We start from the raw sequence: 13052 nt of genomic DNA, 5'->3' as shown, positions 1-13052 counted from the left end.
ATTTAGTAGATATATTTATTTATCTCTATTTTTAGATAAAAAAAAAATAAAAGAAGCAAATTTTAATTTAACTTAGCGAAGATATAATCTCTTTTTATGATTAAAAGCCGCGTAAAACATGCAACACAAGAGCTTTAATAAAGATTTTATACTGCGGGTGAACAAAAAAAAGAAAAAAGAGAGTGATTTTATTGAAACAAATTAAAATATGATAACTAAAATGAAATAATTAGCAAAATTGAGTGACTGCGGATAAAATTTATCCTTGGATATACTATCAATCTCACTAAGAAATTACAAGAAAGTTCACAGATCGGCCATCAAAGTAGACGATTGGTAAGATTTAAACTCTCAACCTAATGAAAGTGCTGATTGAGTCTTGCCAACTGAATAACTGTATCACCCTTGCCCATATTAATATTGTAAAAAATGTTAATACTTTTATAGCATTTTCACTTGCCTTCATGCATATGAAGTAAATTTAATAGGTATCAAAATAGAAAGTGAGGTATTTAATAGGTTGAAAAGAGTTTGTAATGCCATTACGCTCTTTAGTGAAAATATAAGGATGAATTTGTGTTTAACTTTTTAATTTTTTTTTAATTTTCCTAATAATACAATAAACTAGCATCATTTGATTAGGCTCTATAGCATCATTTGATTAGGCTCTGATTGCAATGTTGAAATTAAAAAAAAAAATTTATTTTCTAGTGTTTAAAAATATTAGAAATATTAATTTTCTTTAAATTTATAATATTATAAAAAAAATTAGACTATGAAAATTTTATTTATGACAATAAGAATAAAATAGAATGAAATGATAAATTATGGCTACCACCATTAATCATTGGTGAGAAATATTAATTACTAATAACTTTACCTAAATTCAATTGCACGTGCTATTGTCTAAATTCCCATTAATACTAATCATGTTTGAGCAATAAAAATTTTAGTTAATAAACTATAAGATTAAAAATTTTATTCCAGTATACATGAGAATAAATTATAAAGGATAAATTCTTGAATGGATTAAAAAAATATATGTGATAAGATCGATAAAAAGAAAAAAGGCAACCATTTCTTGACATTAAGTTTTATTTCTTTTTTCTTAATTTCAATCACCAATTCTATGAAAACTTCAATTATCTAACTAATACATATTTGAAGAGCTACTAGAATAACTAATATCGATGAATATGACTTTGTGTTCTTGCCAATTGAAACTATCCAATCCAACTTATAATGCAAATATTAATTTGCACGTTAATCACAGCAAAACTTATATATATATATATATATAATTGAAGAACAAAACATTTTATTTTTATTTTCAATAATAATAATAATAATAATAATAATAATAATAATAATAATAATAACATTATTTCTTAAGCCATAGTCCATTTTCTATCATAATTTGTCTCTTAAATGATAGAAGCAATTCCCATCAATGAAGTGAAAATATAGTAAAAACCAAAATAACCATAAAACATTAAGTTGAGAAAAATAGCCACATAGCATTAATAAGACTCCAACAAAATAAAGGGTAATTTACAATTAAGTCTATCATCCTTTATATTTTTTTGAGTAAAAATTTATTTTTCAAAATTCAAATTTTGTTAGTAAATTAATACTTCAGTATTTAAATTCACAGGTAACTTGTCAAATGATTTTTAATTTAAAATAATTAAATTCTTAAAATTTTATTTTATTAACAAAATAATCTTTATATTTAAAATTTATATTTAAATAATTATTTATTTTATATTTAAATAATTATATAAAATAATTTTGATGTATAGACTATTTAATGACAGATACTAATTTGTTAACAAAATTTAAATTCATGGCCAATCATTACTTACAAACATGTCAGGTACAAACTTGGGGTTCTGCTATACTTCAGGAATTTATTGTAAATCATCCCCAAATAAATAAATATCATTAAAAAAAAAAAGAAGAAGAAGAAGGAAGTAGAGTTCTTACAATGCATAATTGATCAAATAAAAGATGGAAGCTATAAGAACTAATCTGAAAATCATGAGAGTTCTACCAAATCTCAAATAAAAAAAATAAAAAAAAATATTGCATGAGCGCTAAGATAAGGAAAAAAAAAATTTTTTTTGAATGGATATAAGCCAAGAACAAAAATCAACAACAAAAAAAAGGCAGGTGAAATGCCAAAACTGCATGGAGCTTTATTTTATTATTACCACAACATTCCCCCCACACAAAGATTTGAAGCCAAGATGGTGAAGATAAAATACCTGAAAAAAAAAAGTAATATAATAAAAGCACACTTTTATTAAAAACAAATTAAGTGATGAGTGGACTGGTTTTAAAACTCTGCTGTACACACTTCCATCCTCAGTTGTACAATACATTCTAAACTGTCTGCATTCGCAATCAACTAATCACTACAGCAATCAAATTTTCAATTGAATAATGAAAAACAAAAATGCAAGCTCACAACAAACCTGTGACCATAAAGAATACTAAAAAAAAACTACCTCAACCACAAATAAGGGGATACATGTTCAAACCAAGAGATGAAAAAGAAAATTGGAAAAAACCTCTGGTTTTGTCCATCAATCAAGAAAACAAGCTTCCTGGGAGCAGAAGCAGCTAAAAATGCACTGATGCTGTCCCTTTTACTTTTGAGAAACTGAGATCCCCCCCACTGTAGGAAGAAATAGAGTGGAGCATTTAGAATACTAGATAGCAATTAAAAATGCTAAAAATGGTTCTTTCTAGGGGAAGAATTTGTACAGATTCACAAATAAGATTTCTTCCACCTGCAGCTGAGGCTGCAGGAGCTGGAGGAAAGGCAGAGGTATGGAGACTCAGAACAAATGAAGGGCCATTTTAAGCTTGTTCTGTTTCCATTTTGGCATCTTATAGAAGGCATCCTTTGCCATCCCAAATTTCTCCCTAAACTCTGCTGATGAGAGGTAAGTCTGCAAGCAATAAACAGAAATATCTAAGAACAGTTCCATAAATTTCTGCTTTAAATAATGTATTGCCAATTGTTTATAGTTTACCTCTCGCTTTGTCACATCAATTTCAGTAACAGGATCTGTCGAGTTAATTTTAAGGCATTCATATGGATATATTGGGAGCCCTTCCTCATCTTCAGCTTCACCCTCCTTCACATCCTCCTTTATGGTGAGGGATTCTATTCTGTTGCTCATAGAGTTCCCTTTATTGTTTAAATCAGGTGTTGATTTTTCAGGAGTTGATTTTGGAGTTGATTTTGCTGCCGATTTTGGCATTGATTTTGCTGCCTCAGGGCTCACTTCATAGAAGATAAGTAGTCATGTCGAATTTATGCATCAGGAAGATTGGAGATGTAATAATAAATCAAACGCCTTCGACAAGCTTGAATAATAAATACCTTTTACGGATCGGGGCATTATAACTTGTCGTGCTGGTGGCGGTTGTTCAAAAGTTGCAGTAAGTGCTGCTATGGCTGCAGATTTGGAAGCCACTGTTGCTGAATCTGGGCTCACAGATTTTGGATAAACCTTTCTAACAACTGGTGGCGGGGTTGAAAGGTTCCTGCCATTAGGGTTCTCAAAATTAGCAGCTAGCGCATTGAAGGCTGGTGACCTGCCCCTCACACGAACTCGATCAGGGCTGAAAGACATGCTTCTGGAACGCTGAGATTTGTCTGGCACACTAGATCTTCCTCCATGGGATACAGGTGTTCTTCGTTTGGGTTTCTAATCAAGCAAGATTTGTGTAATCAGAAACAAATGTTAAACTGTATGGCAGCGTCAAGAGCTTGTGTGTTAAAAAGAATCTAATGGCTGTACAAACCAGAGTTCATATGCTCTTGAATTATTTCATAATCATTCGATGCACCCAGAAGTTGTCTATGTACTTGTAATTCAATATAGATAAATCTCAGATGTTTGAAATAGATAAATCTCAGATGTTTGAAGGTTGACATTCTGTTTTTCAAGTTATAAAGCAACCTAGGAGCTTTTCAATCTAAAACCAAGATATAAATAGAAAGATATAGAAATAACTGTAAACGCATCACATCAGATTAGACATTCCGTTTCTTCCATCTTTAATCTTTTGACTTTTTGTAGAAAATAGAGAATTTGGAAAATTTTCTTTTATATTTCTTCATACTAAAATGATTTACAAGCATTCTAATTTATATACAAAGGCTAGGACTAACTAGGAAACTAATAATAGCCAATAAATACAATGATTCCTAATTATATTCTAATTTACAGCTAATTTACACTGATTAAGGGATTTACACTAATTGAGGGATTCTAACACTCCCCCTCAAGTTGGTTCATGTATGTTGCACATGCCCAACTTGCAAACTAGGGTATGAAACCCCTTACAACTTAATCCCTTAGTGAACACATCAGCTAACTGGTCTTTCGACCCTACGTAAGAGATACTTAAGGAACCATTGACAACTTTTTCTTTTATGAAGTGTCTGTCAATCTCTATATGCTTGGTCCGATCATGCTGAACTGGATTGTGAACTATACTGATGGCAGCTTTGTTATCACAGAACAGGGACAAACCACTAGTTTCCAGCAATTTTAATTCCTCCATCAACTTTCGTAACCACAATAGTTCACAAATACCTTGAGCCATTGCTCTAAACTCAGCCTCTGCACTGGATCTAGCTGTCACATTTTGCTTCTTGCTTCTCCAAGTGACTAGATTACCACCAACAAAAGTACAGTAACCAGATGTCGATCTCCTATCATCAAGAGATCCACCCCAATCTGCATCTGTAAAGGCCTTAATCTGAAGATGGCCATGCTTTGAGAAAAGAAGTCCTTTCCCAGGTGCAGATTTTAAGTATCGCAAGATGCGGAAAATAGCCTCCAAATGAGGTTCACGAGGATCATGCATATACTGACTCACTAGACCCACTGCATATGCTATATCTGGTCTGGTATGCGAAAGGTAAATCAGTCTGCCAACCAACCTCTGATATCTCCCAATATCCACGGATTCCCCAACTCCAGCTTGCAATTTGTGATTTGCCTCAATGGGAGACTCTGCTGGTTTACAACCTAGCATTCCTGTTTCCTCCAACAGATCTAGTATGTACTTCCTTTGAGAAATAAAGATTCCTTTATCTGATCTGGCAACCTCTATTCCAAGAAAGTACTTTAGCCTTCCCAAATCTTTGATTTCAAACTCCTGTGCTAGTTGTTCCTTTAGATGAATCATTTCTTCCCTATCATCACCAGTTACCACAATATCATCCACATAGACAATAAGCAGAGTGATCTTACCCCTATAGTGTTTTATAAACAAGGTGTGATCAGCATTGCTTTGGCAGTATCCAAAAGAAACCATAGCCTTACTAAACCTGTCAAACCATGCCCTAGGTGACTGTTTTAAACCATACAGTGCTTTCTTCAATCTGCAAACTTTTCCTTTGGTCTTCCCATTCTCAAACCCTGGAGGGATTTCCATATATATTTATTCTTCCAAATCACCATGTAGAAAGGCATTTTTTTACATCAAACTGCTGCAAATCCCACTCAAGATTTACTGCACATGATATTAAAATTCTAATGGTATTCATTTTAGAAACAAGAGCAAACGTTTCCTGGTAATCTACCTCATACATTTGTGTGAAACCTTTTGCTACCAGCCTAGCTTTGTACCTTTCAATTGAACTATCTGCTCTATGTTTCACAATGAACAACCACTTGCATCCAACTGGTTTTTCCCCATTAGAAGAGTAACAAGTTTTCATGTCTCATTCTTTGCTAGAGTTTTCATCTCCTCTACCATGGCTGCCTTCCATTTTGGATCAAGACATGCTTTCTTCCAATCCTGTGGGATAGAAACAGAGAAAACAGACAATAAAAAGGCTCTATAGGATGGAGACAAAAAATCATAGGAAATGAAGTTAGAGATGGGATGTTTAGTACAGGTTCTAACACATTTTCTGAGAGCAATAGGAATATCAAGATCATTATTAGAAGAAAGAAGAGTAGACTGAGAATTAAAATTAAACTCTTCAGGAACCAAAGAAGACTCATCACATACCTCAGGATGTTCAGGAATTGAATCTAGAGATTCCGGTTGATCAGCAGTCTCCTGCTCGATGGCTATATCTGTCTTGTTCCGCCGAGTATAGATTCTCAAATTTGATCCATTCAGTCTCCCTCGAGATTTAAGTGACTCCCCCTGAGTATCATTGTTAAGTATAGGCTTTAGACCCAGATTTTCCCTTTGAAGTTGAAAGTTGGGAGAGCACAAAGAAGAAGGGAAAGACATCTCTTCTTCCTTCCTATACTCCCCATGAAGAGGTGGATGGAAATAAGATTCAGATTCCCTAAAGGTAACATCCATGCTCACAAAATATTTCCATGTAGGAGGGTGGTAACACCTATACCTCTTTTGAGTACTGGAATAACCAACAAAGACACACTTGAAGGCTTGAGGTTCTAACTTTCCCCTATTAGGCTGATGAACAAAGCAAATACAACTAAAGACCTTTGGAGGAACAATATATGAATTTTTACCTTGCAAAACCTCTAAAGGACTCTTAAACTCCAAAGTCCGGAGTGACATCCTGTTAATAAGATATGCAGCAGAAAGGATTACATCCCCCCAGTAAGGTTTGAGAATATTCATTGTAAATATAAGAGACCTAACAACCTCAAGTAAATGTCTATTTTTTCTCTCAGACACTCCATTTTGAGCACTAGTGTTAACACAATTAGTCTGATGCAAAATTCTGTGTGAGTTCAAATATTCCTGAAAAACTCTATTCATATACTCTGTGCCATTATAAGTTCTCAGTATTTTAACATGAGCATCAAGCTGGGTGCTAATCATTTTGTGAAACTGCTGAAAACATGAAAATATTTTATTTTTTCCTTTCATCAAATATACCCAAGTTAACCTACTGCAACAATCAATAAAAGTCACAAACCATCTATAATCTGATAAAGACACAGTTTGAGTAGGCCCCCACACATCAGAATGAATAGTCATAAAAGGAACTGAAGCCTTATTATTTATTGCAGGATAAGATTGTCTAATATGTTTGGCAAACTCACAAGCATCACATACTAACAATTCAGTTTTGCATTGCTTAAACAAAAGAGGATGAAGTTTCTCTAAAACAGTAAATGAAGGATGTCCAAGTCTCCTATGCCACTGAATAATTTATTCCTCAGCACCCATAAACTATCCCAACATGACTTGATCAACACAATCATTCAATAGATATAGCCCATCTTGCAGTCTACCACTGCCAATCGTTCTCCCTGTTATCAACTCAAAAAAATTCAATTTTGCAGTTGAGAGCTTTTGTGATAGAACTGACAGAAAAAGGTTAATAGAAAAGCTAGGCACATGTAAGATAGAACTAAGACTTATAGTAGGAGTGCATTTAATAGAACCTGTTCCAGAAATATTAGATAAGGATCCATCCGCAATACGGATTTTTTCTTTGCCTGAACATGAAGAATAGGATATGAATTTATTCGAAGAGCCTGTCATATATTTGTTTGCTCCAGAATCTATAACCCAAAATGAATTATTATGATTAGCAAGAAAAGCATTACCTGAGTTGACGAAGTTAGAAGAGGCAACTGTAATGGATTGTGATTCAAGCTGTGATAGGAATTGTCTTAGAGTCTGTACCTTTTCATTGGAAAACATCCCAGTGATAGCAGTTGTTATGGTCCCGGCTAACGGATCTAGTTATGGGTCGATGGGTAGTAGGAGGGGTTGGTGTTTGGGTGTTTGGGTTAGGGTGTTTCCTTGAGCGACCTATGGTGGAAGACAAGAAAAAGTCACTCGTTAAAGGGAGCACAAACCTCAGTCAAGAAGACTTAAATTGGGTTTTAACGTTCCCTTTATTCCATCAGATTTCTTGAATATATACAAGTGCGAAATAACTACTCCCTACATACAAGGAGCACTACTTCTATATGGAGGAATAACCTCCCACTAACAACAAGAAAATAGGAAAATGGAGGAATACCCTCCTACAATGCAGAATGTTGAAACAGAATCAAAGCAGAAGAGAACAACTCTGTGACTAATTCACCACTCAATTCTGGTGACTTTGATTTAGGACCATGGGTATAACGGGAATATACTTGCAGGGTTTGGTAACATTACTTCCGCCCCCAATGGAAGCTTGTCCAAGCTTGAAGTCCGAAACTTGTGCATTATATGCTGGACCCTTTCCCACGAAGCATCTGCTGGTGAAGAATGACTCCAATGAATTAAAACCTCTGGAATTCCTCCTTTGATACGATGATCCAGAACAGCTAAAGGATGGACAGGATCCTCCAAAAGAATGGTAGGTGGTAATGTTGGAGTGACAGTGGCCAGGCATGATAGGGCTTGAGATAGGAAACATGGAAAACATGGTGGATCTTGGACTCTGGAAGGTATAGTTTATAGGCCATGGTGCCAATGCATTCCAGAACCGAAAGTCCGTAAACACAGCGGACTTGTGATTAGTTCTTTTTGCAATCATCGTTGTCTATACGCCTTTAAACGCAGCAGGACCATGTCACCAACTTTAAATTCCAGCGAGCGGTGGGACTGATCATAAGTGGCTTTCATCTTATTTTGGGCTTGTAACAGATTTTGGTGAAGTAGGTGCAGCATGTCATCCCGTTGGCGCAGAACAGTATCAACCGCTTCAATTGAAGAACTGCCATGCAAGTAAGATAATAGTCGAGGAGGTGGTCGACCATAAACAGTCTCAAAAGGTGTGGATTTAAGTGAGGTATGGTAGCTGGTGTTGTAGCAGTATTCAGCCCAAGACAACCAATCAATTCACTTTGATGGCGATGAACTAGTGAAACATCGGAGATACATTTCAACAGTACAGTTCACAACCTCTGTCTGTCCGTCAGATTGTGGATGGTAAGAGGAACTGAAACACAGCTTGGTCCCACATAAACGGAATAGTTCTTTCCAAAAAGAACTTGTGAAAGTCACATCACATCGCGACCATAGTTTCTGGCAACCCATGTAATTTAAAAATGTTGTCAAAGAAGGTGCGAGCAACACTTACAGCGGTGTACGGGTGAGTGAGAGCCAAAAAATGTCCGTACTTTGAGAACCGATCAACGACAACCATTAAAACATTCTTTCCGCGTGAAGTGGGAATGCCTTCTATGAAGTCAATGGAGATATCAGCCCAAATTTGAGTGGGAACGGGCAAAGGTTGAAGGAGTCCCGCCGGTTGTAGTGTGTCAGTTTTATGCCGCTGACATACATCACAAGAACGCACAAAATCCCTTACGAAATTTTTCATCCCCTGCCAATAGAAATCTCTAGTGATTCTGTATAATGTCTTCTGGTAACCTTCATGACTTTGGTTGTGAAGAGCACTAACAACCAGCTGAATTGATGGGGAATTGGGAGGCAGGTAAACTCTGTTATTGTAGAAGAGTAACCCATCCCGAAAAACCCATTTTGAAGCGACTGTTCCATTGGTAATTGCAGAGATTTGTTGCTGAATTGCTGGTGAATCACTATGTTCCTTCCGAATTTCATCAAACAAACTGAGTTGAGGCATGGAAACAGCCATAAGGATTGAATCATCGGCATTCCGTCGAGAAAGAGCGTCCGCCACCACATTAGATTTGCCAGCCCTGTATTCAACAGTAAAAGAAAAACCCAGGAGCTTGCTAATCCAATGTTGTTGAGTTGCTGAGAGATGGCGCTGCTCAAGCAGATATTTCAATGTATAATGATCTGTCCGAACAATAAATTCACGTCCCCACAGATAGGAATGCCAATGCTTTAGTGCCTTCACTAAGCCAATCAATTCTCGCTCGTAAGCCGGAAGATTTTGATGACGAGCTGCCAAGGAACGGCTGAAATATGCGACTGGCCGGTTGTGTTGTAACAAGACTGCTCCAATCCCTGTACCAGAAGCGTCACATTATATAACAAAAGTTAGATCAAAATTCGGTAGAAGCAGGATTGGAGTAGATGTCAAGGCTGCCTTTAACTTCTGGAATGCATCGATAGCGTGATCAGTCCAGTGGAAGTTGTTTTTACGCAGCATAGCAGTGAGGGGGGCGACAATGATGCCGTAATTCTGCACAAACTTGCGATAATAACCTGTGAGCCCTAGGAATCCACGTAACCCACGAATGGTGTTGGGCTTTGGCCATTCTAATACAGCAGCAACTTTGGACTGATCCACCTGCACTCCTTGGGAAGAAATAATATGACCCAAATAGGAAATCTGAGATTGACCGAAGACACACTTCGACCGTTTGAGGACCAACTGGTTCTGTAACAGCAATTGGAAAACCAGCCGCAAATGGTGGATGTGTTCTGCCCAGGATTGACTGAAAACCAAAATATCGTCAAAAAAGACGAGTACAAATTTTCGTAAGTAAAGTTGGAATACCTCGTTCATTAGGGCCTGAAAAGTTGAAGGAGCGTTGGATAATCCAAACGGCATCACCAGGAATTCAAAGTGTCCGTGGTGAGTGCGGAAGGCAGTTTTCTCTATATCAGCAGGATGCATCCCCACCTGAAAGTAACCCGAAAGCAGATCTAACTTTGAGAAGAACTTAGCTCCACCCAATTCCTCCAATAATTCGTCAATAACCGGAATAGGGAATTTGTCTTTGATGGTTTTGGCGTTTAATTCTCTGTAATCAACACAAAGGCGCTAGGAACCATCAGCTTTGGGAATCAGAATCACCGGCGACGAGAATGGGGAACGGCTGGGACGGATTATACCCTGCTGTAACATTGCAGCACATTGCTTTTCAATTTCGTCCTTCTGACCATGAGGGTAACGGTATGGTCGAACTACCACAGGACCGACTCACGGGGTTTAGGGGAATCTGATGATCACAAGATCTCGCTGAGGCAGCCAGTAGGAGCATTGAAAAAGAAGCAAATTCGCTAATAATTTCTGGAGTTGGATGTCCGGTCGGATGAAATCGCATGTTGTTCGAATCTGAACCGTGGGAAGAGCTTGAAGAAGTAATACCACTGCAATGTCACTAAGTGGCCCTGTTGATAAAAGCTCATGCTCATAACGGTGAAATCCCACAGAATGGGTCCCAAGGTTCGAAGCCAATTAACCCCCAAAACCATATCGAAATTGGTTAAGGGTAAAACAAACAAATCAACCATAAAAGAATTATACTTCAGAAGGACCGGAATTCCTTTACAAATACCTGGGCTAGTAAGTTGCTCGCCATTGGCAACGTGTACCTTTAAACCATTCTGTTTGTTTACCACAGCATTCAGTTCCTCAACTTTTGCGGCAGAAACAAAACTGTGAGTGCTGCCGGAGTCGATGAGGATCAAGACTTGCCCAAGCATCCAACTGCCTATCAACCTCATGGACTGGGGATTTCGAATCCCAGTAATGGCATTCAAAGAAATTTCTGGATCAGCTGTGAAATCCTCTACATCTTCCGTCTCTTCCAAATCAATCCAGAACAATTTCTTACATTGATGGCCTCGAACAAACTGCTCATCACAATTAAAACAGAGTCCTTTCTTCCGCCTCTCCTCCATTTCATCAGGGGACAGCCGCCTCACTATCCGATTGGCGCGGTTGTCAGGTGGAATTGCAGCGCGACGAGTATCCCTCGCAGCTGAAGAACGTGGAAACAGTTTGCGTTCATACAGCCGAGAAATGCTCATAGCATTAACCAAGTCGGTGGGATGGTGAAGCTCCACTTCAACCGCAATGGAGTCTTGTAAACCACTGAGGTATAATTTGACCTTCGGTGTTGAGTGAGAGTTCGGCCGAGACACAAGAGCCTCAAAGCGATTACGATAATCGCGCAGACCCTATTTGCTTGATTTAGCTAATTCACCAAGTTTGTTGCTGGATTGGAGGCCCAAAGCGGAGGTTACATTGGTGAGAAAACTCAGCCCAAGAGGGATTCGAATGTCATCCAAAGAATCGCATGTACCAAAGTTGGGCAATTCCTTCGAGATGGTATGAAGCTAAATGACCATCTCTTCTTCGGAGTTTGTTGGTCTTTGAAAGAAGTGTTTGCAACGGTTTAGCCATCCCAAAGGGTCATCTTTCCCATCAGAGCGAGGAAAATCCAGTTTTGTGAATTTCGGTACAAACGAGCTTCCTCCAGATTTTTCAGTCGATGCAGCACAAATTCCCTTATCTCTCCGTAAGCTATTTGGACTTCCGTCTTCTGGTTTGAAACCCTTTTAGTGGATTCCCATTCTGAGTTAGAGCATCGAATTTGGCGTCTGATTCCTTGTTGGATTGTTGCTCGGCTAATAACAAGTTAAAGAGCTTAGCAGTGGTCTTGAGCAGAATCTCCCATAGCTGAGCTCGATACCAAAGCTGTTATGGTCGGCTAACGGATCTAGTTATGGGTCGATGGGTAGTAGGAGGGTTGGTGTTTGGGTGTTTGGGTTAGGGTGTTTCCTTGAGCGACCTATGGTGGAAGACAAGAAAAAGTCGGACTCGTTAAAGGGAGCACAAACCTCGATCAAGAAGACTTAAATTGGGTTTTAACCGTTCCCTTTACTCCATCAGATTTGCTGAATATATACAAGTGCAGAAATAACTACTCCCTACATACAAGGAGCACTACTTCTATATGGAGGAATAACCTCCCACTAACAAGAAGAAAATAGGAAAATGGAGGAATACCCTCCTACAATGCAGGAATGTTGAAACAGAATCAAAACAGAAAGAGAACAACTACTGCTGACTAATTCAGCCACTCAATTACTGGTGACTTGGATTTAGGACCATGGGTATAACGGGAATATACTTGCAGGGGTTTGGTAACAGCATTATCTTCAGAAACACTCACAACCTCAGATACATTTGCTTGTGATCTAGCAAAGCTCATCCTTAAGATATATTCTTAAGGTGCAGCTTCCAACTTTATTTTTTGGTGTGCCGAGATTTCCCATGGTAGTCACAATGCAAGTGATCCTTATCTGATGGACCATATGACTGTTCTCGTAAGGAGTTAGCAGTCAGCCCAGCCTTATCAACAGCTGTAGAATTGATCATGACGCTCCTTCTGCTCTTCTCCTGCTGAACATAAAAGTAT

At 37.7% G+C, this 13052-nt stretch overlaps 1 protein-coding gene across 3 annotated transcripts in view; it reads right to left on the bottom strand.

Moving 5' to 3' along the window:
- Positions 1-2281: 2281 nt before the first annotated feature.
- The window catches only part of LOC110654290 (villin-4), a 52780-nt gene continuing 42009 nt past the window's right edge, over positions 2282-13052 (bottom strand). For 2 of the 3 annotated variants that reach the window (XM_058131966.1, XM_058131965.1), the window contains exons 21-24: positions 6046-6186; positions 3395-3722; positions 3042-3295; positions 2282-2957 (exon numbers count right to left, since the gene is read on the bottom strand). In XM_058131966.1, coding sequence (XP_057987949.1) covers positions 2844-2957; positions 3042-3295; positions 3395-3722; positions 6046-6186 — 837 coding nt within the window. In that variant the 3' untranslated portion in view covers positions 2282-2843. The remainder of the gene's footprint in view (positions 2958-3041; positions 3296-3394; positions 3723-6045; positions 6187-13052) is intronic. The other variant, XM_058131967.1, reaches the window with a different exon arrangement.

Source organism: Hevea brasiliensis, chromosome 13 (genome assembly GCF_030052815.1).
Source record: "Hevea brasiliensis isolate MT/VB/25A 57/8 chromosome 13, ASM3005281v1, whole genome shotgun sequence".
NCBI classification, from domain to species: domain Eukaryota; kingdom Viridiplantae; phylum Streptophyta; class Magnoliopsida; order Malpighiales; family Euphorbiaceae; genus Hevea; species Hevea brasiliensis.
Note: the sequence above shows the minus strand (reverse complement) of the source record. Positions and strands in the feature narration are given on the sequence as shown.